This window comes from Xiphophorus maculatus, chromosome 2, assembly GCF_002775205.1.
Source record: "Xiphophorus maculatus strain JP 163 A chromosome 2, X_maculatus-5.0-male, whole genome shotgun sequence".
NCBI lineage: Eukaryota > Metazoa > Chordata > Actinopteri > Cyprinodontiformes > Poeciliidae > Xiphophorus > Xiphophorus maculatus.
In genome coordinates this window covers 23,161,058-23,187,286 of record NC_036444.1, presented here as the reverse complement: position 1 = coordinate 23,187,286, position 26,229 = coordinate 23,161,058, and the positions used below count along the sequence as shown (strand labels likewise).

At 40.4% G+C, this 26,229-nt stretch overlaps 1 protein-coding gene across 1 annotated transcript; it reads left to right on the top strand.

Annotated features, from left to right (window-relative positions):
• Positions 1-2,212: 2,212 nt before the first annotated feature.
• Positions 2,213-4,368, top strand: LOC111606297 (translation initiation factor IF-2-like). Its single transcript, XM_023326821.1, has 7 exons — positions 2,213-2,369; positions 2,475-2,525; positions 2,605-2,661; positions 2,742-2,873; positions 2,964-3,248; positions 4,023-4,106; positions 4,182-4,368. Exons 1-7 carry the CDS (start codon positions 2,306-2,308, stop codon positions 4,334-4,336), a joined length of 828 nt encoding a protein of 275 aa, XP_023182589.1. The 5' UTR covers positions 2,213-2,305; the 3' UTR covers positions 4,337-4,368.
• The last annotated feature ends 21,861 nt before the right edge of the window (positions 4,369-26,229 follow it).

The window sequence follows — 26,229 nt, the reverse complement described above, 5'->3', positions numbered from 1 at the left end:
GAGGCCCAATTTCAAGGCGTTTAATCACATAATCAAATATCTTTTAAGTCACATTTGATATTTACTGCATTTTTTATAACAACTGAAGGTGACATAGTTACTCAATTGTGGCATGAAATGATTATGTGTGGGTGGAAAACAGAAAATACTGCCCCTTTAACAAAGGCCCATATTAACCATATTGTCTAAAAACAGTTCTTCAAATAATTTTGTCAATAACATGATTAAATAAACACTCATTAAACCAGATGGCTCAGCTCCTCACTGATAGGCAGATAAAAGTGAGACTGCTCTTGACGTTTTGCCCAGGCTCCCCGTTCATTTATTAATTAATCATGACCCATTTGTTTGTTTTGGGACTATTAAACTCATTGGCTCTTTAAGCTGCCTTGTTGCTGAAATGTGCCGTACAAATAAACTTGAATTAGCACCGTCACCTCTCTAGTTTTCTAACTTTGCACTTTCTTGCTAGGTCGCCAAGGTCAGGGAAGTAGATTGAGTTGGATGTATTGAGGAGCTGAGGAGAGCATAGAGGAGATCAGGCTTTTGTTGCCGCCGTAATCTAAAATCTGGAACAACATGTTCCTTTCGCAGTTGGTCTCAGGACTTTCAAAACTCAAATCAAGACTCTGTTTTTTATTATTCTATGGCTTTGAAACCAAATAAAGTTATGATATTTTGTGTTTTCATTTTTGTTTATTTGCAGCATTTTTGCATTCCATTGGTTTTAAATCAGCTTTTAAGTAAATTTGACTTGGCAAGCTATTCTTAGAAGAATGTCCCTGGAATGTAACTGTGTATAAATGGATATAAGTTCAAATATATCTGTGACATACACTCACTGGTGACTTTTTAGACATTGCTGGTGACGGTTTTGACCCTCTTATTCCATCAGCACTGCCTTAATTCTACATGTCAAAGATCCAACAATGTGTCAACAACATACTTTCCTCTGAGATTTGGTCCATATTAGCTCAGTTTCCATTACAAATGTGTGCAGAATTTTATATTTCTGTATATACAGCACAGACCAAAAGTTTGGACAGAGAGACTCTATAGGCACCCTTCTGTCAAAATTTAATCGGAGTTTGATGGATGAGTAATTAAAGACCCTAATTAATTGATTGCTATTAATCCCCCCCCCCCCCCCCCCCCCCCCCCCCCCCATCCCCCACTCCATCTGTTACGCCATCTGTTATTCCCGCTATGTGTTTTAAAAATAGTACAAGTATGAAAAAACATTGAGTTTTAAGAATAATACAATTAAAGTATGAAAAAACAATAAGTGTTAGATAATCTAGAATAATATAACATTATAGTATATTTAAATAGATTTGGGGTGTTGTAGTTACCTTTGGTTTTAAACAGAATATCTTCCTGATATGTGAAGCGGGAGATACGGTCCTACCATCTGTGTGAGGTGGGTTAAAAGCCCCTCAGGATGATGACCTCTGATCACCATACTGGTTGACTATCAGCTATCAGCTCTCAGGATCTGCAGCACTCCATCTGTGTGCCAGTGGCACATGTGACCACTTGTGAGCAAATTAAAAAACACATCAGTGCTGACTATGAGTTTGTGATTTCCTTCATCGCTTAAATTTTAAACTCTTATAGATTTTCTTTTTCTGTAACACTTGCTAGTGTGAAACGTTTCAGTAAATGTTCCTCATTTGTACACGTACTTCTGAAGAATATGTGACAGACAGTAAACAGGCCTACTCAAATTTAACTTATATCTTTCCGCAGTTAAAGAATTTGTCCAGACTTTTCCAGAATTTGGTCCGGCATCATTGTGAATGATTTTGTTCAATCTTTTTCTTGCTGTTGAATCAGCGCTGATCTTCCTACTGCTTCATGTTTTCTCCAAAATAGTAAATCTTGGTTTAAATACATTTAAACTCATAGATTTTTTTTCTGTAACAGTTGCTAGTGTAATACATGTCAGGAAATGTTCCTCATCTGTAAATTTATTTATGAAGAATATCTGACAGGGGCTAAACAGGCCTAGGTGGCTCTAATGATGCAAGTCTCAGAATCTGATGATATGATATGAGCTGCGGGTCAGTAGTGACCCCTCCCACACAGAGGACCTCCCCCCCCCCCCCCCCCCCCCCCCCCTTGCTCTCTGCCTGCGTGTGTGACAAGACTTAAAGCTGGACATATACCTCACGCGTTCTTTTAAAAGCAGACGTCATCACAGGGTAAGAATCACAGCTCTCCAGAATTTCGACTGACTTTTGTTACAAATCCAGCTGTATTTCCAAACTTGTTAATTTTCTTTAAAGAAGTATTATTTTGAATTATGTCTGACTTTACAGGAAGATCTGCAGCTATAAGTTCTCAGGTTCTATCCACGTTGTTCGATCGTAAGTAAATACAATTCTCAAATTGTCTTTCTCTAATCATATACTGAATATATATATGTATATACAGAAATGCATCATGCTTAATAATGATTTTCTTATTTTTAGGGGCAGTCTCAGAAGATCCAAACATTGTCTTAGAGTCGGAATTTATAAGCGGTAAGTTTGTTTTCAGCATACCTTTTTTTTCTTTTTTAGCCAGAGTTGTAACATAATTTAAAATATTATTTGCTTACAGATCTTGCCAATACTCAGGAGACATACCAGAACCACACAGGATTAAACAATACAATTGGTAATTTAATATCTCTGTAACCAGAATTCTAAAAGCGAGAAAATAAAACATTTACTCTAATTTTACTCTAATATTTACAGATAACCGGGAGAATCCTAGGAAGAACCGCTTGTCATTGAATAAAAAAAGAACTGACTCTGAAGCTATCAGATCATCACAGCTGGTGAATACGGCTCTGACACCATCCGGTTCTGTTCAGATAGGAGTACACAGTAAGTTTTTTTTCTGTTTTTAAAACAACTATCTTAACCAATCAAGAAACTGTTTTTTTTTTTATTATTTATTTTTTCGTCATTTTACAGGCATAACCCGTGATGAAGACGTAATTCTCATCTCGTCTGAATCGGAAGACGAACCTGTGGCAGACCTGCCTTCAGGGCAGAGATTTGATTTCATCTCCGTCACGCCTCCTCCCACACCACGGCAGGCTGCCAGGGCAAGGCCAGACATCGAACAGAGAGCAGAACCTGAACCTGAACCAGAACCTGAAGCGGATCCGGAGCTAGAACCTGAAGCGGAACCGGAACCAGATCCTGAAGCGGAACCAGAAGCGCTACCTGAGAGGCCTACTAATTCTCTCCAGCCATGTAAGTTTAATTATTTGTTTTAGATAATAAAGATATATACCTTTAATGCTTCTCTTGTCTGATTCCAATGCAAGTCCCAATTTTCAAACTGTTATTTTAAGTTAAAAGAAAGATATATATCCGTAACGTAAACTCTAATAAAGTTTCTCTTTATAACACCTTAAAATACGAAACATGGGGAGGGGTGTGAATATTTTTCTACACTGGGAACATTTCACTGAAAACTTTACTCAACCCACCCCAACACACAGAGACAGCAGAGGGGAGGGGTGTGTGTGTGTGTGTGCATGCGCTTTTTTGTCTCCAGGACATAACAGCCGATGGCCAGGGGTGGGTGAGCGATCCCCCCACCCGCAGAAGATCCCTTGCTCTCTCTCTGCGTGCGTGTGTATGTCTTGTTGACATAAAGCCGGACATGAAAGCAGACGTAATAAAAAGGAGTTCGTGTGTATTTATTTCCACACATACCACTATAAAAATAAAAAAATAATAAAAATTTAAAAAAACCTTACAAGTCGCCAAGAGCTACGTTCTTGTCAAGTTGGAGACTCCAGTTTGTCTTATTGTAAAATTAAAGTGCAATGTTTGTTCACTACCCCCTCTAACATGCTACATGCTTTTTTTTTAAAAAAAATTATTTATTAATTTATTCTATGTTATTTTTTGTATTTACTTTATCCTAATCTACTTTATTTATTTTTTAAATACTTTTTCAGTAATGCTTTAATTCGGCCTTACCTAACTGATTGTAATCATATTAAATATATTCCACAGCTTCCGGACTCAGGGGCTGGGAGAGGAAGAGGAGAGCACATAATCTCCAATTCAGAACCGTTTTATTAGATGGAATGATTACAGGTATTTTATTTGAATTTATCTAGTAAAATCACATTTCATAGCTGCTAGAAGTTTATTCCTAATTATTTATTGCAGAATCTTTCATGCTGCTGGACAGACCTCCTACGGACAGAGGACGACGACGACGACAAGCTCTGGCTCGCAACCGAGAACAAGTTAAAATCCTGCTACAAGCCAGCAGAACAGTGTTGCATAATCTTTCCTCCGATGCAAAGGTGATTGTGAAATGAATCATGTATGATTTGTCTCTTATAACTCAGTAAAGAATGGAACATCAACAAGCTAGAGTTGAATCATCTCAATCAGATTATTCTCAACAAATAGCTGACAATATCCAAACTCTGCAAACACTTGCATTAGCATTGAATACAGGGGGAAATGACTTTTCACAGAGCCCTGCTCTTAGCCCTGCTAGATCATCAATCTCTGATATTTTAAACGCATCTGAAGTCTCAGACTATTTCAGACAAATTAATGATGCAGTCCGCGGTTTAAATGACTACATATCTCCGCAAAACTCACCCAATGGTTCACCGGCTACCTCATTTGCGTTGGATGAAACTTTTCAAAATACAGAATCTCAATCAGATTATTCCCAACAAATTATTAATTCCATCCAGATTCTACAAACAATCGCTTCAGCTTTGAATACCGGTGAAAATAACTTTTCACAGAGCCCTGCTCTTAGCCCTGCTAGATCACCAATCTCTGATATTTTAAACGCATCTGAAGTCTCAGACTATTTCAGACAAATTGACGATGCAGTCCGCGGTTTAAATAACTGTATATCTCCGCAAAACTCGCCCGTTGGTTCATCGGCTACTTCGTCTAGCATTTCATTAGATGAAGGTTTTCAAAATACTGAATCTATGTCACCATCTGAAACAGTTTCTGCAGCAGATGATCAAGCACAGCAGCAACAGCAGCGAGGAGGTAATCTAGATCAAAATCAGAGAATTGAACGTCAGCGTTTCAATAACATTGAAATAAGGAGATCGTTATCAATCGCGCCTCCAACCCAAACTGTACCTGACATCGCTGAATTCTACACCGCAGTTATGAATGTTTTAACTGATCTGGCTAATACTGCAAGATCAATAGCTGATCGTAATGACGTTGTACAGTTAGAATTAGTGTGGGGTAATATTTCTCATCACATAAATATCTCCGTTACTGATAACGACGCAATCCTGCCTGCATTTGAGGAATTTTTAGATGAGCTGGTTCAATCTAATGCAGAGCTGCCCTCAGAAAGTAATTTGGAGCTGATTCTCCAGATAGTCGGGAATCCTACAGGAGGTTCAAAACGTAAGGCTGAAAGAACATTGGAATGTGAATTGATTAATAAGAAGAGGCGTCACCTGTATATTGTAGAAAATACAGGAAATAAATTGTGTTTTGCTACCAGCCTTGCACATGTAGCTCACCCTGAATTTACAGATAAACAAGCTCTTGAACAGGGAAGAAAGTGGCAGCATCAGGCAGGTCTAACTGATCAGACAGCGGTTACATTCAGCGACGTCGCAAAGTTTGAAAACATTCTACAAAGAAAAATTGTAGTGTTTCATCGAACCTCAAAAGATAGGGCTTTATCTAAATTTGAAACAGATTTCCAAAATCGTTCAAATCCCTGCTTTCTCCTCCTCCATAATAATCACTTCTATGGCATTAGGAATCTTGCAGGTTTTACCGGGTCGAGATATATTTGCAAATTTTGTTACGGCGGTCATAATAATTCTAACACCCATCATTGCCAAGGTTACTGTGGTGTCTGCTGTGGCTACAGCTGCAGACAATTGCAGTACAACCCAGTACACTGCGATGACTGTAACAGAATATGTCGAAACTCTACATGCTTCGATAGGCACAAAGAACCTCGCAACAGACCTCATGCTGAAATGCGTGTAAGCGATTGCGAGACGATCAAATTTTGTTCTACGTGTAAAAGGTTGTATCGCGTTCCTATGAACAAAGAGAAAACTTTACACATTTGCGAATCAAAATGTGTCATTTGCGGTGAAAAAAATCTACCTCCTGGTACAGATGTAACTCTTAACGATCATCAATGCTACATTCAAACCAGTACTATTGATGACAAACTTCATGACAAACTAGTGTTTTACGATTTTGAAACATTTGTCGATCAGAGCGGCGTACATAAACCCTTTCTAGTCTGTTCAAAAACTGTTAAAGGTGTTGAATGGCACGCTTATGGCCTGGATTGTGCACAGCAATTCCTTCTTCATTTCCGAAGACCAATGTTTAAGGGACACACCTTCATCGCACATAATGCACGTGGGTTTGATAGTTATTTATTGCTTAACTCTATGGTGCAGTTAGGTATCAAGCCTTTTCTAATCATGCAAGGAGGAAAAGTTCTTTGTTTTACAGACCCCGATTACAAATTGAAATTTATTGATAGCCTGTCATTTCTGACTATGAAACTGAGTGCCATGCCGAAAGCACTGGGCTTCCATGACCGCTCGAAAGGATATTTTCCCCACGAATTTTCCGCTGAAGAGCATCTCAAGTATGTGGGTGTGTTTCCTCCTTTAGATTCGTACGGCGTCAAACTTATGAATCCTGATGAGAGGCAGAAAATTACTGACTGGTACGGTGAAGCATCCAAAGGCATTTTTGACTTTGAGAAAGAATCCCTGCATTATTGCAAAAATGATGTGGACATTCTTTTTCAAGGTTGTGTTAAATTCAGAGAGGAGTTTTTTAAGGAGACAAATGTGGATCCCTTTAAGAACATCACAATTGCTTCTGCATGCATGCAGGTTTTTGTGACCAATTTTCTTCCGGAGAAATCCTTGGCGATCCCATCCGCTGTAGATTACAGGCGTGGGTCCAAAACTTTCTCCAATGCTTCAATTCAGTGGCTAGAGTGGAAGATGGACAGTGAGAACTTACATATTGAGCACGTGCTAAACTCGGGCGAACGCAAAATCGGACCCTATTTTGTCGACGGATTCGCAGTAATCTCAGGTTTAGCCACCATATTCTCTTTCAACGGGTGTCTTTACCATGCCTGCCCTCGGTGTTTCAAGCAGACTGAAGTGTGTCCTTTGAGAAAAGTACCGTTTGAACAAATTTATGCAGCTACGGTTGAAAGATCTAAGATTCTGCAAGCCGTTTATGGTGTTCGAGTCGAGACTGTGTGGGAACATGAGTGGGATGAAATGAAAAAGTCTGATCCAGGGGTAATCAGATTCCTGGAAAAATTTGATGCGCCAGAACCTTTGGTCCCTCGGAACGCTCTGTACGGAGGTCGAACTTGTGCTCTAAAGCTCAGGTTCACAGCTGGACCGGGTGAGTCTGTGCATTATGTGGACTTCACATCTCTCTACCCTTATGTAAATGCTACGTGTGAATATCCGCTAGGTCACCCCACCCTCATTTACAAAGATTTCGATGATCCAGTCAACTATTTTGGTTTTATCAGAGCTACCGTTTATCCTCCACGAGGCCTGTTTTTTCCAGTTCTACCCTACAAGACATCTAGGGGTAAGCTAGTTTTCACTCTTTGCCGCACATGTGCAGATATTAACAATCAATCGGGGATCTGCACCCATGAGGACGAGGCTCGATCTCTGACAGGTGTTTGGGTGAGTGCGGAGTTTCAAAAAGCATTGCAATGCGGTTATCGTCTTGGAAAAATCACTGAGGTCTGGCATTTTGAGAGAAGCAGTAGCTCGATCTTTAAAGGCTACATTCACACCTTTTTGAAGGGGAAACAGGAAGCCAGCGGTTATCCCCCTGAAGCGATGGATCAGGAGAGCAGGTTGAAATATGTGAGAGATTATCAAATTAATCAAGGTATTCAACTAGATGCTGGGAAAATTGAGGTGAACCCTGCTAAAAGACAAGTAGCTAAACTGTGTCTCAATAGCTTCTGGGGAAAGTTTGCGCAAAGAAATGATCTCTCTCAGACCAGCTTTGTAAGTGATCCTGATGAATATTTCAATTTTTTTTTCTCAGGTAAATACGTGGTGAAGTACTTTCACTTTATCAACCCTGAAACCTGTCTGATCCAGTGGAATTACAGCAAACGTTGCATCATTCGTCCTAACAAATCAAATAATATTTTCATCGCAGCATTTACCACAGCTTATGCTCGTTTAAAACTTTTCAGCTGTCTGGAGCGAGTGCAGGATAAGATTCTCTACATAGACACAGACAGCCTGATCTATGTGGTAAAAGATGGTGAGAGTCCTCTAGAACTGGGAAATTATCTCGGTGATTTAACCGACGAATTAGGAGGTGACACCATTCAGGAATTTGTAGCAGCGGGGCCTAAAAGTTATGCTTACCAGACAAAAAATCAAAAGAAAGTGGTGATCCGGGTGAAAGGCATCACTCAAACTTATGAGTGCAGCGAGAGAGTCAATTTTGACAGCATCAGAGAGCTGGTGGGAGGGTACTTAGAGGGGTCCCGACACGGTGTTATCAAAACACCGCAACACACCATAAAACGCGATAAAAAAGGGTTCGTTTTAAGAAACGCGACATTTCTTAAAAGGTTTCAGGTTGTGTATGACAAACGCAGGCTTTTTCCTGATGGTTCAACTCTACCTTTTGGTTATTAGAGTTTAAGAGACAAGGAAAAAATAAAAAAATAAAAATGTCTTATTCCAACGATGTTCAAGAGGTATACTTTGACCCTAGGTTCAATTCACCTTTCTCATGTATGATCGTGGGGGCAAGTGGCTGTGGAAAATCATACTTTGTAGGGAAAATGTTGCAAAATCTTGAGCATGTCATGAATGTTGTACCGGACAATATTGTTTGGATTTTTACTTCTTTTCAACCATTATATGCTGAATTGCAAAAACTGAATAAAAATATTAAATTTGTGGAAGGACTGCCTGATTCTTTTGACGACGAAGAATTATTCCCTGTGAATCAAAGTCACTTGGTCATTTTGGATGATGTCATTTTCCAGGCTTCTAACCACCCTGAAGTAGCCAAATTGTTCACCCAATATCGACATCATAGAAATATGTCTGTTCTATATCTCACCCAGAATGTATTTCAACAGGGAAAATACAGCCGCACCATTAGTCTCAACAGTAATTATATGGTGCTCTTTAAGAACCCTCGAGATAAATTACAGGTGGATATACTAGCGCGTCAAGTCTTCCCATCAGCTAAAGCAAGTTTCCTGGAGAGTTTTGAAGACGCAACCAAAGAAGCTCACGGATATTTAATCGTAGATCTTACTCCTAGCTGCCCAGAACGTTACAGGTTAAGGACGGGGATATTACCCGGCGAATCGCCAGTGGTGTATGTACCTAAATCAAAGTAAGTCAGAATGTCTGCACGCATAAAAAGGAATGCTCCGATGCTCAGGGCTCTTTACCAGGCCACCCCTCAGAAGCGTAAAGATATTTTAGCTCATTGCTCACCGGATTTTCTTAAAACTTTATGTGAGATTGCTCTGAACATTCTAAAAGGAAATATTAAACTAACACCTTCTCAACACCGGAAATTGAAAAAGCAGCGAAAAATTATCAGACTGTTGGCGGATAAAAGAACCGGATTAAAGCGTAAACAGCTGGCTCTTAAAAGTCAAGGAGGAGGATTTATTCTCCCCCTGCTAGCTGCTCTGACTCCGTTAATAGGAAACTTAGTGGGCGGAATCCTCAGCAGATAGAACAAAAGCAATGGCTCTTAAAACATCTCAAAAGATGTTTCTCATCTCACCTCATCAGTTTAAACATTTGAACTCCTCAAAGACTTCAATCAGAGATGCGGCGGAGGAGGATCTGGATTCTCAAATGAGAGCCATTTTGAATGAATCAGGGCTCACTGCATACGAGAAAATTAAGAAATATGATGCTTTGCTACAAAGATCTCTATCTTTAATCAAGCAAGGTCAACTAGAAGAGCCACAGTTTTCTGTGACTGTGCAGCGTACCAAGGATGATCCTGAACTTAGAAACCGTGAAGATGATTCTATTCAAAAAACTACCGAATTGGATGAAACTGCTAATGAAGTTGTGAAAGCTCTTCCTGAAAGAGATCGAAAAAATGCTGAATACATTTTGAAAAAGCTGTCCAAAAGTAACAGCGGTTGGACATCTAAAGCAGAATTTGTTTATAAAGGAAATGTCATGAAAGGTTCTCATTTGGTTGATTTACTCAAAAACCTTCTGGTCCCGTTTAAAAGAAAATCCCAAAGCCTCCTGCCTGCAGGGTGGACCGATTTCCTTTCCACACTGGATGAATTAAATTTCCCGGTATCGTCTGTTAATAATCCACAAGCTCGTGAACAATATTTGCGTGTCAAGACAGACGGTGTCAAAACCCCTTCCAGAAGAGAAAAAAAGAAGATTATCCTAACCCCTAAATTTGATTTTGGGGATGAGGTGACGGATGTAAAAAGTACTCGTAAAAAGAAATTTATCTTATCCCCTAAATTTGATCTACAGAATAAGATCAGAAACAGACAAAGTACGCGTAAAAGAACAAAACCATCACGTTGGATTGCTTTTACTCCATAAACTCTCTGACAACAATTCTTTTTTCCAATAAAATATTTTATTAAAGAATTTTTCAGGTGTACAGTCTCTTGTTTTAATACACTAATATTAGAAAATCATGTTAACAATTTGTGACAATCTTTAAACATTTGCATAGAACATGTTCCGTGGTGAAAAGAACAAAACTTTTGGTGTTTTACACAGCGCTGATATTTTTTCACAAAATCTGAAACCATGACATCGTTTTTTTTCACATCCCCGGGGTATGAATCAAGCACTTGTTGCATTGATAAACCACATGCTCTATTACATAAGTAATAAACACAATGATGACCGCAAACAACAGACAGAGTATCTTGAAGTTGATTATTATGATATATTATTTTTGAAGACCTGTCTTTCAGAAATTTTACGATGCTTGTTGGATAGAAATCAAAGTCTGGCCGAAAGCCGTAGGAGTCAAAAAACGTGGCAATACCGTTCCCTTCCAAAGTAAGAGCTAGCCAGTGTTCTCCGGGCATGTGAGCAGGATGCGTGTTCACAATAAAATATGCGGGTCCTGCGTACTCGTGTGAGAGCAAAGACAGTTCATCGCATGCCCAGACTCCGCAAAATACTTTCCCCAACAGCTGGTGTAGCAGACTCTCAAGTTGATGATTATTCATGATTAATAATAATCCACCAAAACCTCTCTTTTAGAATTGATCTCCAGAATAGAATCGTAACACGTATAGACGATTAGCGTGGTCGTGTGTGGTAATGGGACTCTGAACCGGATCTCTAACCTCAAGTTTCCGTTAGAAACCGGTGATAATGCGTCTGCGTCCTCTCCAGGGTTGAGATTAAAGACAAACAGCGAGTATCCCTGGTTAAAATCAGTTCGGTCTATGCTCAGCGGAAGGTCTTTAAGATGACGGCCTGATGCAGAGAATATGTTGTAAAATTCTCTGACCGATATTCCTTGGTTGAATTGGGGCTGGAAAGCTTTGCCGGGGATCTGATTGCCCTCCTGGCACAGAGCCAAGTACTCAACGTCCATATGTTTAAAATGAAAAGGTGACAAGTCCCTTCTTCCTGTGAAGGCCTCGTGATGAACCATTCCCAGAACTATATACTTTGGTATAGCCCCCAAAAATAGGTTCTCCTGAGTACATATTCTTGAGTTTTCAGGGATAGAATATGTTTTAACATTAACTCTGGAAAGTGGGTACAACGCATTTCCCCGCATTAAAGCAGAAGCGTGTCCTAAACGGACCGCGGGAGAAACCGATACTTTTTTCACAAAAAGAGAAGCCCCCAAAATTTTCAATCGAAAAGTTGAGTCACGGGCTCCCATCAGACAAAATGCATCGCTGGCTCTTGTTAATTTAATCCTTAAATCCACAGAATTAAGCAGCACCCTCTCACAGAAAAATATATCGGCATGCAGTGCCCCCAACAGGTGCACTTCTCTGGACTCAGCGGTGAAGGAGGCCCTTTTATTTAAACCCTGGTTTGGACCATTATTTACAACTATAGAGTCTATGGCTCCCGCCGTATCTTTGTAAAAAAGACCTGCGCTAAATTGGCTTCTCAGCGTATCTTGAGAGAAATTAAGTAAAGTTTCAATCACTGCCCTGTAAGGGTGGGTGGAACTCGACTGAGATATCAGACGGTCTCCCAACGTGACGTCGCATTGGGAAAATATTGTGTTAAGAGGATAATTAATTAATCCCACAGCAGCGTCATTAGCTAGGTTGCTACCATCGGCGTTGGTGATCTTGATGCGTAGATGAAGCAGGGTGTCGTTTAAGTCCAGATATTTCTCTCCTCCCGGGATCATAAATTCGATAGGACCGTTGTCCGTAAGAGCCGACAGCGGCAAAATTTCAGTGTAGACCTTATCTTCTATAGATAGCTGGGTCATAGGGGCTGAAAATAAATCTAACTCGGCTAAAGTACATTCCGGTGATTTGTGATGCAAAAGAGCCATGTTTTATTGAAATATATCTTTGCTAGGAACAGAGTTCCTCGCTTTAGCCTTCCTTCTCCCGTTTGACTTCTTTCGCTTCAGTGCTCTACGTATTTGTAAGTTATGCGCACGCTCTCCCGGTGGGCGCGTCCTTGCTCTTCTTGACAGAACCATAATTCCTGACCCTTCTTGACCCTCTTTAGAACCAGATATTTTATTCATAGCTTTGCCTAGAACATCTGTGGCAATATTAGCGGCTGCTCTTTTTAAGTGAGGTTTAGCCAGGGCGAAACCTGATTTGACTAGGGGCGACACAAATCTGAATAATCTTGAGAATACCGCCCCTATACCTCTGCCGTACATCACCGGCGCCCCATAGAAACCAGGTAACGCGCCCCCTACCTGGTTATGGTAATAATGTACAAACCGGTGAGGATCATCTCTCAGATTTATTTGACTCATGTTACCCCTGATTTATACAGTTCTTCTCTTAAGGTAAATACTCTCTTTCACGCTGCGAAGGTGAGCCCGTATGAATGATCACCTTATCATCAGCCGTATTTTATACGAATGTTTCTCGTCGAAGTTCATACAGTTATTATCTCAGGCTTCCTCGTGACCTCACAGGTCGAAAATGCAATTTCACGATTGCCTTTCCATAGGTAAAATCTATCGGAACGTTCTGGTCTGATTTCAGTTCTATTTGAATAGATTCGATATGTTTCCGCGCCACAGGAAGATAATCGGGGGGATTAAAGGTTTGAGTGATCATATCACCGAATTTACCGTCCACTTTAACCGTACGCAGCAAAGGAGCATAACTATCCCCCACTATTTGCTGTTCGACCACGTCGCTGTAACAATAAATCATGTAAAATCCTGCTTGCATGTCCATTGGTTGAGAAGCTTTTCTATCAAAAGTTAACCATTTTCCAGGTTCCATGCCGAGCATGTAAGCAATCGGAGCATGAAAACGTATTTGATATTGTCCTCCTACTTGAAAGAATACTTTATTTACAAACGTATAAATCGGTTCAAAGTAAATGTCAGATTTTATTGCTCTAAGGACAGTTTCGATTTCTCCAACCAGATGTGTTGCGTTTTTGTAGTATCCGTGAGTAATACTTTCCCGAAACACCTTTTTCACTTTTCTATCCCTCCATTCAAAGTAAGCTAATTCTTCCGGGACATTATACCAGGTGTGGGGATAAGAAATCTCTGTCAAGGCAACTTGCCAGGAACCTTCTAAATTAATATGCTGTGCTAAATTCACACGAAAACTTGAAATGGTATTATCCTTAAAAACATTTAAACCCGCGTTTGAGGGTAAAGTAACGTAGAACCCTTCATCCTCTACCGAGCGCTCCATGATGTTGTGTCAGGTGTAAGATTTACTGCAGGTGTCTTTTATACATCTTGAAGGTCAGCCAGTCTGATCCAGCTGTTAAATTTCTGAGGCCAATTTTTCCACTGCACAAAAACCTGTTTAACCCCCCTTACGGTGCGTCGGTTTAATATCTTTTCCACTTGGTACATTTTATCTTTACACAGTTTCACTTTCTGAAGCTCCTCCTCATAAAAAGAACCTTGAATTGGTTCGTTATCAAGATCTTTCAGTTTATACACAGGAGGGGATCGGAGTATGGTATCAGCCACAGTAAACACTTCATCCGTAAAACTCTGCTCATATTTTTTATCAAAAACGCCGCGTAATTTAGATAATCGAACCAGATCCCCGGGTTTAAGCTTAGGTTTGGCATTCTTGCGACGTGTGCTCGAGGACGTACCATACAGGTTCTGAAAGATTTGAAAGGCATTTTTTGAATTCACTTCCATAGGGGTAGTTTTAATACTTGCATGGTAGCTGTGATTGTAGCTTTTCACCAAGTCTTGCACAACATCGACGTAACGACGGGTATTATTAGCGGTGAAATATCTCCACATTCTTGTTTTTAATGTACGATTAAACCTTTCAATCACCGAGGCTTTTGTTTCGCTTGCTGTGGCAAAATGCTCAATGCCGTGCTTTTTCATTAAAGCTTTAAATTTTTTGTTAAAAAATTCTTTACCCGCATCTGTTTGCAATTTTTTAGGAGTCTGACTATCTTTGAAAATGGATGCAAAGGCTTTTACCACTTCATCCGCAGTCTTCCTCTTTAAAATTCGTACGTATGCTCTTTTAGAAAATATGTCAATGACTGTTAATAAGTAATTATAACCATCATTTTCCTCAGCCAAAGCTTGCATGTCACAAAGGTCTGCTTGAAACTGTTTTAAAGGCCTCGTGACAAAAACTCTGTTTCTTGGGAAATTTATGCGTGCAGGTTTATGCAAAGTATAAGTGTCTTGTTCCGATAAAAAACCTTGTACTTTTTCCACCTTAACCTTCTTTCCCGTTTCATCCTCCAAACCTCTTCTCAATCTCTCTATTCCTCCTAAACTACCGGGATGTGACGGAGTGTAATATACCGTTTTCATTAACCTTTTCCCAGCCATCCTAGTGTCACCTGCTTTGATGGACGGATGATAAATAATGACAAAACCAGATCGTAGTACAAAGGATTTATTCTTGCTTTAATAGTAAGAAATCACAAACAGTACAATTATTTACTAGAAATTACAATTAAATGTTTTACCGATAATACGTGTATAAAGATATATTTAATGCTAGTCAATCAGTCATAAAACACAAGTAAAGGATAATGAGTAAAATACTTAAACATGCTAAATAAGATGAAGAAAAGGATAATACTTAAACTAAATCTATAGAACTAGAAAAATACAAGTCAAAACAGAAGAGAGATTACTTTTCATTCTGAGTGTAACACTCTGAAACAGAACGAAGCTGGTTGAGTTTTTCATCAGTGGACATGCTTTGATACATGTCGTTAATTGCAGTCTGGATTCCGAATGCCGATTTCAGTTCGTGTAAAACCGTTTCTGCAATCATCTTCACTTTTGCATCCTCAACCTGTATGTGGCGCTGCTTCAGCAATTTCTGGACAGCAGGAATGAATCGTGGAGTCAGGAGTCGCTGTGTGATGCGATGAAAGTGGAGTTGGTAATATTCTTCCTCCGGTATTTCCAGGCACTGATGCTGTCGCTGGCTTGGGTGATCTGTTTTGCAGCCGTAGCAGGTTTCCTTGACATACTTGGCACAGATTAAACTGAATAGATGCAGTAAGGCTGTTTTTACACCACCAATCAGCGTGCTCGGTATCCATCCATCAATTTCATCTTCTTGTTGAATTGGAGAAGGTGGAGGTTCGGAGTAGCCGGTTGCAGGCTCTCCAGAATCCTCTGCTGCCAGTGCTGGAGGTTGGGTGTAGGTGGTAGAAGGTTCCTCAGAGTCCTCTGCTGCTGCTGCTGCTGCTGCTGTCGGAGGGATACCCTCTTCAGCTAGAGTACTCGGTATCAGAAATTTTGTAGGAGAGAGTGCTGGAGATGATGCTGATGAGGAAGAGTATAAAACAGGAGAAGGCGGGTAATATGGACCCATGTTGTAGCTTCCAGGAGACGGAGGAGTGAAGAGGCTCTCTGTAGAATAACTGGACTCGCCCCAGTTTGATCCCCATAGTCCATAGCTCCTTACTTCTCCCATTCTAAAGGTCTGGTGTCAGAAGTCCTCGCAGCGGTCTCGTTATATAAGGTAGAGGGGCGGGTCCTCAGAAGAGGGTCGGGCCAGAAGAGGATGGCAGGACAGGAAATGTCAGAGTTTTCTTCACTGCCAAAATATCGAGCCAGCAGCGAGATTTTCGGAACAGTTCTGAAATCCGATCCCCGACTTCCGTCATTTTCTCAGACCAGGCCTCAAATGGGAGAGCCAGCATGGTTCTGAATACACCACAGTCCACATTGAAAGCCTCCAACACAAACAGGTCTGGGGAATTCAGGCTCTCGCCCCTCCGTCTGCTCGCCCTTAAGGACCAGCGCCCAGATTCAGTAGTTTTCGATTCCCACACTGCGCTGAAAAGAATGTGTCCCTTTCCAATTTCAGTATCGGTTGGGAAACACTGTCTTCTGGTTTTCTTTGCAGATCGAGGGTCAGGTTCATCTTCTCTTGTATTTTGCTCTAAGGCCAATTCCATATCTTCATTGGCACGAGGAATTGCGAGCCTTAGCACTGCCCAGTCATTATAGGTGAGGCTGCATGTATCCGATATCGGCGAAAGCTCCTCATCCTTGTCCAGCTGGTACAGGTAAAGCTCTCCGGTCTCATAACGGAAAACATAACCCCATGACCCCCATAGACCATGAGGTTTTAAAGACCAGTCTGCCTTGAGGGATCCAAGTACCGGGCTCTGCACGCGGCACAGATAAAATTTCGATTTCTTTGGGGCATCCGTTCTAGGCCTGGAGTTGTCATAGATGGATATCGGGGTCTCGCATAGAAGAGACGTTCCGCCTGTCACTATTTCTCTTTTATCCACAGTGTTTGAGGCAGATGCATCAGGCGATGAAGGTGAGCTTACAGGATTATCCAACACTGGGCCCAAATCCGGTTTCACTGCTATTGGGATCTCATATACAGCAGCACGCTCTTCTTCTTGTTCAGCAAGCAGGTATTTGTTTGTTAACGGTGTTGACTTCATCATCTTAGCGAATGTCTTAGGGCTAGGTAACTTCGAATCCGTATCAGCTGATGCAGAGGAGGTAGGTCCATTTTTCTCAGCAGCAGGACGAACTCGTTTAGTTCCATTCATTGTAAAGTTCTTGAACAACTCTTACAAGTAGAGTGCTTGATTTTTTCCGACATTACTTATAGCAGAAACACTAAAGGCCGAACCCCTTGTCTCTGTTTCTATTGGCTAATTCAAACCCCCTAGAGGTCAGAAGGTGAAGGAATATCAGGTGTCGTAACAGATGGAGTGGGGGAGGGGTGGATATTAATAGCAATTAATGATTAGGGTCATAAATCAAACTGAGTTCTTTAATTGTACTATTTTTAAAACACATAGCCGGAATAACAGATGGCGTAACAGATGGAGTGGGGGAGGGGTGGATATTATTAGCAATTAATGATTAGGGTCATAAATCAAACTCAGTTCTTTAATTGTACTATTTTTAAAACACATAGCCGGAATAACAGATGGCGTAACAGATGGAGTGGGGGATGGGTGGGAGGGGGGTGGGGGGGGGGGGGGGGGTGGGGGGGGGGGGGGGGGGATTAATAGCAATCAATTAATTAGGGTCTTTAATTACTCATCCATCAAACTCCGATTAAATTTTGACAGAAGGGTGCCTATAGAGTCTCTCTTTGGACACACCTTCTAATTCAATGGGTTTTCTTTATTTTCATGACTATTTATAAGGCAAGAAATCCCACTTATTAACCTGACAGGGCAGGTTGACCTATGAAGTGAAAACTATTTCAGGTGACGACCTCTTGAAGCTCATCAAGAAAATGCAGAGTGTGTGCAAAGCAGTAATCACAGCAAAAGGTTGTTACTTTGAAGAAACTAGAATATAAGGGCTATTTTCAGTTGTCTTACACTTTTTTGTTTAGAGCAGGGGTCTCAAACTCGCGACCCGCGGGCCAACTACGGAACTCGGGACGATAGTTTGTGGCCCCCGCCTTAATATGAAAGTTTAATGTTAGTGCGGCCCGCGAGTTTGATATAATTGGCACTTTTCAGTGTTGTGTGCGGAGCTGAACGAACTTACCAATCACAGTGGAGTATATTGCTCTTGGGGGCGGGACATCGGCCGGGCCTATTTGCATTTTCTATTTGTCATTATTTGCATGCGGTACGTGCGCAATTTCCGTGGCCGCTCCCGCTTCACGTGCTTCAGCATCCAGTCTAGACCCGGAAGTTGCTGATCAGTGTAACGTAATTAAGGTTAGGCGCTGTAACACTTGGGTTGTGTTTAAGGGAGGAGAGGAGGCGGCAGATTCGTCAGGACGGTCAAAAACTCACAACCACACTGGTACTGGGAATTCCACAGTGTTGTCCTTTAATAAATACGCTCTTCACCAACCTTACAAAGCCCGGTTGAACGGGTGCTATATTATCAGACATGAAAATTGAGCAGCGTCCAAACAACCCGTAACATCACTAAAAAGTTAGGGAGCTAACATGCCCGTCTAGCACGTTTCTCCCACGCTCTCTACAGAGAAGCCGTGGCGCATACTTCTGACATCATTAGCAATACTAGAGTATCTTAAAGAGACACTACACAATTACGGCTGTTACAGCGACTGACTACGGCCAAATATGGTAATAGGCAATCAGAAAGGTTCGGCTGAGGAGACCGTGTGTGTGAATGCGGCCCAGACTCTACCTGTCTCGGCCAAATGTTAGGGATTGGGTCAAATTTAAACCTTCAGCAGAGTCCAGGCCTCCAGAGAGCAATCGCTTCTCAATAGTTGAGGGTGAAGAACCTCTGCACAAAGAGAAGCGTTGAACAAGGGGCTGTTTTACCGGGTTACTCTGGTGTAAATGTCCACACTACATTCAACATTGTTTAAATTCCCTATCCTTCCCATTCTGATTCAACTTCCACAAGTCATTTTCGACACATGAAATCAGTCACATATTGATTTGCTAACGTGTGACTAGTTGACTTAACCTGATTTGTTTGTGGATGACGTTAATGGGGAGCATGTCATATGCATATCAACCAGATAACTCAATGATCCATCACACCAACACCGTATCCTGCTTCTGTTGCTTAATTGGACGTATAACGAGTCAAGAAGTTGAACTTGTTGAAGTGCGACAGAGGCGGCCCAAGGTTGGGCACAATTACAAGTGTTAACTCTGCTTGTTTTGTCTTTTTTGGTGACAGAGGGTAGCTGTCTGCTCTGTGAAAGCACCAAAAGGTCGTCATCATGCCTCACAGATTATGGCCGCTGTCAGTACTGAGAATTCAACAAATATCATTTCAAAAGACTTGTTCTAGCTGCTATCCATCTGCCTGAGTGAATAATTAGTCTTTCTTCACACAAGTGTGCTCTTCAATCCAACCGTTTTTTTAATGAAACAGCTGCGCGCCCCTGTGGGTGTTTCACAGGGAGCAAGTGTTGATGCAATCCACGTCAGCCGTTGCTGGTTTTGATATCTCTAGATTTTATGAGTATGATTTTGAATCGCACCTCGGGGAAAACTTGTATGAGGAGCCAATAACCCTCTCTGAGAAGGCATGTTAAAATACCAAACCACGATCTTTGGACAGCCTGAGCAGAATTAGAAGGAGATGTGGAGGAAGCCGTCGAGATTGCTAAAGAGCTAAAGTTCGCTCCTTTATCAACGGAGAGAGGGATTTTTGAGGAAGGGCAGAGTGATGGTGCAGACTGCAAAGACTTTGAGTCACATGGAAAATCTCAATTGTGCAAGCAAAAACATCGATGCTTTACCACCACCATAGTCATTTTTGTACAAGCTTTGATGGAAAAAATCGTAATCCTTCACAGGAAAAATAAAAGTAGCACAAATTTGCACCTGTTCAAAATCAAGACAGAAACCGGAGTGTAAAATTTGGCATGCATTTGGTATGCTAAATTTATCCTGGCAGAATAGAAATGAAGTCAACATGTGATAATTGGCTGCAGCAACACCTTCCTTCGGTTGTTTAACATATCCGCTGGGATAATTTGGTTCAATAACATAAATACTGGGTGCAAAATTAGCTAGCTGTGTCTGTCAGAGAAAAAAAATGAACTCATTGCCTTTATTTTGTTCCAGTTAGCACTTTGTGTGCTTTAATTCAACACGCAAGGAGCGCTAAAGTCAAGTTTATTTGTACAGAACCTTTCAGCAACGAGGGAGTTCATAGTGCTTTGAAACATAAAAACATCACATAATAAGCAATTATGGAACAAGCAAAAAACATATAATTTTGTCAAAAGCCACAATCAAAATCATTAATAGCAGGCCAGAACCAGAAGACGTGAAGGTCTAGAAGGTTGATACAGCAACAGCAGATCTTGGTGCTAAGCCATTCAGTTGCTTTAAAATAACAACAGTATTTTAAAGTCTGATCTCTGAGCTACAGGAAGCCAGTGTAAGGACTTTAAGAGCTGGGACAATGTGCTCTGTGTTGCTGGTTTTAGTGAGAAGGTGAGCAGCAGCGTTCTGGATGGTCATCTGTCTGATTGACTTTTAGTCAGACCTGTGAAGACATTATTCCAGTAACCAATGTGATAAACGCATGGATGAGTTTCTCTAGATCTTGCTTGGATATTAGCGCTTTAATAGTGGAAATGTTCATCAGGTGATAGAAGGCCAACTTTGTTACTGTCTTTATGTGACTCTGAAGGTTCAAGTCTGAATTTCTCACTACACCCAGATTTCGGGCCGATCACTAGTTGCTACCTGTAATAACTGAAGCTGAGTGCTGAATCTAATCTGTTCCTTTTGGGTCCAAAGATAATAACTTCAGTTGTTTCTATTCAGCTGAAAAATGTTATGTACATCCACACTTCTTTTTATTCTAAGCTTGGATGGGTTCAGTCATCTGGTGACACTGTAATGTAGAGCTGTGTATCATCTGCATAGTTATAATAACACATCATTTGTTATAACTTTAGCTAGTGGGAGCATGCAGATATTAAATAGGATTTGTCCCACGATGGAGCCTTGGCTTACCCCACATGTGACTTTTGTCCACTCCAATATGAAGTTAGTTACCTATCAGCACAAAGAAATCCCTGTTCTTTAGATGAGATTCGAACACATGGAGTAAGTAAGCTTACAGTCATGTAGATCAGTGTTTCTCAACCATGATCCTTGAGTCATAGCATCTTACATATTTTAGGTTTCCCTGCTTCTTTTGAAAGACCCATTTGTGCCCAAACCTTGGCTCCCTGACAGATGTCTGTAGAAGTTGCTCCACCTATTGTGTGAAGGGCACCAGTCCTTCTTGTTGCACATCACACACAGGCGGCTGCCACTTTTATACAGTACTTCACAGTAAGTAGCTTCAAAATCGTCATTGTAGTCAAACACTTTTGCCTTACTTCCTTCAGACTAAAGAACTTAAAAAAGACAAAACAATAAGGTCCTTGTTCCTGAGTGCATTTGAAAACTACAATCTGTCTTCTGTTGCTTTTGGAAAAGTGACTTTTTCCTTTGCCGAGTGGCTTTTCAGCCCATGTCTCTTACCAGACTCAGTCAGCATCTTGAAATGATCTTTTGCTTTTGTTCTCCAGTTGAAATTCACATTTCATTCCTTTCTGAACGGTTTGATGACATGGCATTCCCACTGTGTTTATGAGTGCACATATTTGTTTGAACAGATGAATGTGGCACCTGCAAGCGTCTGGACTGCATTGCTCTTGTCACCGTCTGAAAAAGAAAACAAGATATATCTTGCTTGGCTTGAAAATAATAATAAAAAAACATGTTACAGACTTGCCAGTCATTTGCTACTGTAAGTCAGCTGCAAAGGCTGTGGCACATGACAAAAGAGACAGCTGTTATACCATGAGACACGATTTTGATTCTGCACTCGTAACTATGTCTTCCTGCAGGAACACTAAGAGAGGCAGAGAGGAGAAGGGTGCAAAGAAATTGACCAAAATAGGTGCCAATGACAAAGCTAAAGATTAACCTCAGCTCGTCTCTTATCAAATCAAATCAATCAATCAATAAATTTTTATTTGTATAGAACATTTCAGCAGCAAGGCATTTCAAAGTGCTTTACATCAGAAACACAATGCAACACAGAATCAACAATCAAAACACAACATTAAGTCAGGTCCCATCAATAAATTTGTAATTGATTACCTTTCAAATACAATCCTAAACAGGTGGGTTTTAGTCAAGATTTAAAGGAAGTCAGTGCTTCCTGTTTTACAGTTTTCTGGAAGTTTGTTCCAAATTTGTGGTGCATAGATGCTGAAAGCTGCTTCTCCTCGTTTGGTTCTGGTTCTGGGAATGCAGAGCAGAACCAGAACCAGAAGACCTGAGAGGTCTGGAAGGTTGATACAACAACAGCAGATCTTATAGATCTGTATGGAACGGACTGCAGCACAGGAGCTTCCATCCTGCTGATGTGAATTATAGCAGCAGTAGCAGATGAGCCGCCCACCAGGGGCAATATCAACTGCTGATGGGGTGAACACACACACACACACGCAGATTTGCATCCACACATGCAATTAGCAGTCCATATCTTTAGTGGGATTAGGTAAGAAGAGCCGTGACATCACCTGTGTTGTTAGTGGAGGAGTGATTTTCTCAAATCAGAGCAACGGGGAGTTTGTGCAGGCTGGGTGCCTGTGTGTGGGAGCAACACTTTTTTTTTAATTCATTTTTTGAGGACTACTCAACATTTCTCAAGAAGAAATTGAAGCACATACTTAGACACAAAGGAGAAAAAAAATATGTTGAATGAAGTCACTGCGACAAAGAAATTCATTTTAGCTGGATAGACTCAAAAGAGTAATGTTGGAATCACTTTAAATGTGAAAGAGTTTTCTTTGGGCCAGTCTTCCATAAATGCTAGATTTGCAGAAGTGCACAAGCAGTTTGTGTGTCATCAACATATTCTCCCACCTGGGTTATGGATTTTTTGTAGTCTGTCATAATTCCCTTGGTGTCTTTTGCTGCTCTAAAAAGGAAAAACGCATTTTGTGTTTTTTTTTCCTCACTAAATTCCCAAACGAGTCCCAGAGCAATTCAATAACTGGAGCAAGTCTATGCCGGCCTGGCTGCCCCTTTTGATATATTGTCATTTACCCCTTAAAGTCCAGATATTAGTTGAATAAAATCAAATTTCACATCAAAATTATATTTGACATGCCTTTAGTGACATTTCTCTATTACTTGAACGTTATGTCGCTCAAAAAAGAAATTCTTATGAGAACCTACTTGTTTTGGTTTTGTTCGGTACTAAAACAAGTAGTGTTTTCTTTTAATCTTGTTATCTTGATAACACTTTTAGGACCTACTGTTTGGTTATTGGAATGCCCACAAATTCATGAATTGAACAGAACCGTGTTATTTTTTTGTTTCTGTCCAACCCAGGATGTTCCTGGCAACACAAATAAAATCCACTTGTTAACATTAAGCGGTCGTTATTCTTTGCTCAACTATACAAAACCTAGAAGTGGGTTCTTCTTAAGTTAATAATATTAACTTAATTAATTAATTAATATTAAGTTGTTCCTTTGACAGTTTCGTTGACAAGCTATTTGCACTACAGCTGCGAGACGCGGCGCTAACGAGCTCCTCCGTCAATACTGCGATGGCAAACGTCTTCGTTCTGGCTCTCATTATTAGAAAAAGTCTAAAATTAATCTTTAATCAAATCACTAACTAGCTTTGGGATGGATATAGCTTCCTGTGATAAGGAATTAGCTTTTGCTGGGTGTGCAGTAGTCTCAACTTTGGCACTAGAACCACGGCATACACATTTTCTTTCTTGTAAACTATGACTGCCCATCCTGTGTTAACATGTTAGCATTAGCCTAACACCCCAGCAAGCTAAACCTATCATCTTCAGAAGCGTGCAAGTTTAATAAATACTTTAACTATATGTTTCAGCACAGATATAGAGCAGATACAGATGTATGAATTTGCATGAGGAAAACGGCTATCTAGAGAAATTGTTAATACTGCTTCAGGAATATCTTACTCACGCACAAGAACCTCTATCCAACAACTGCACAAGCCAGGAAAATACTAGAAGAAAACAATCTGGTGAGGGATAGGGTCGGCTCTTTGGATGACAACCATATCTGGAGAAAGAATGGTTTTACATGTTACCCCAAAAAACAGTGCATCAAAAGTCAACATTATGATGTTGGTGGGTTTTAGTACTGGAAGAATGTGGAAATATACTGGGGTGTTCTTGATAAGAAGCTAAAGATGAAATGAGTATGGATTTCTCAAAACAACAACAACAAAATCTTGAACAGATAAAGCAGGTAAAACTCCTGAAATTACCAGATCTTTGACATTTCCAATATTTATTTCACTTGCTGTAGTCATAAACAGCCTCGATTGGGCAATGAAATGTCAGGACATCCCTAGTAGGAATATAGTCAAAGCATTTAAATGTACATGTCACAGCTGCAGAAGTAAAGAAGGCAGGACTGCAGAACTCCTTCAGAGTCCATATTTTGAGGTTAGAAATGAAATGTTCTTCCCAGGTTTCACAGAAACCCTCTGGTTATCTCTGAAGAGCTCAGCAGCCTCCTGCATGTCTATACATTCATATATATCTTTATGTATATATATATTGCTTTTTTTTTTTACAAGGTAATGTTTTTACTTAACATTTATTTTAATTTAAAAAGCTGTAACCACATATTTATTTGAGAATGAAAAAAAAGGTATTGCTCAGTTCTATTCAGTGCTCAGTAAAGTCGTTTGAGTGAAGAAGATTGGACGCAGCTTTCCTCTCCTGCTATTTTTTTCCTTTCATCCCCGTCTCTGTCACAGTCACTGTCTGGCATTCCAGCCGACAGCTGCCTTGGTGAAGGATAAAAAAAAAAAAAAAAAAAAAAGCCTTCTCAGCTTTTGGTAAGATGTCTTAAAGGTCACAGCCCTGCACCCTTTGTGATTTTCTACAGTTTTCAATTTAAAAACTCTCTTCCTTCAGATCCTTTAATGTATTATGTAATCCGTTTGAGCCGCTCAGAAAGACACCTTGTAAGATCCTTGTATAGCCAAATTTTAAACATGTTAACATACTCTAGTGAAAGCCTGTAGTTAGTTCCATGAATCTTCAAAGTGAAAAAAACAAAACAAAACTGTACTGACATTTAGCTCTTTTAAAAGAAATGTTCATATGTTAATGTTTAATCTTGTTTTCAGTTATATCTGGAGTCAAAACGACTTACGTACACCTAGATATAAGACATTAACTCGGATTTACTGATGAAACAATGTATCGAAATGCAATCTCTACTTTCGGAGAATAACACAACACCCTAATAACTAGTCTTAGCCAACTTTGGCTTAAAAACACAATGGTGGCAGCTCTCTACAAGAAACAATTGACAGAATTTGTTTTTCTTTTGGACTGAACAACTTTGTTCACATTCTCATGTTGCTTAAACAGAATAAAATTATAAGATGGCAGGGGGGGGGGGAATCAGCATTGTTCACAACTTCTTGAAATTTTACCAGAGGAATCCAAGTGAATGGGAGAAAGTCCAGACGGGAAACTGAAGAGGGGTGAGAATCGTGCGGAATAGCGAAGGAAGTCTTGCCACTTTATTAGTTTAGTTTTAATCCTGATCAAAATATAGAGGTTTTGATAGGAAGGATGAACTTTGATTAAACAATCTTGTTTCACAAACTTTTAATCACTCACCGAAGAAACCTTCTGCGACTTTTTAATGAAAATTCAAATCAAATTCTCTGACTTGAGCTTAAATCCACGTGGAATTTCATCGGTTAACATGAATCGTTGCAAATTAGGCCCGAGCAGCAAAGCGCTGCGAAGGCCTATTGTTTCTGTACTGTTTCTTATTATTATTACGATTCTGCCCCCCTAAAGAGGAGCCTTTTTGGGGGCTTTATCATATTCAAAAACTCACCAAACTTGGCGGTGGCGACTAGAAAATTTAAAAATTTTGAATTTTAAGGTTGTCGCAAAAATCGCAAAAAAAATTGCTGAACGGCAGCAACTAGCAATTTTCTGTTGACACAATGGTATGAACGTACTTCATCGTAGAGACATGAAATTTGGTACACATGTAGAGCTCACCAAAAGACTCAGAACTTACATT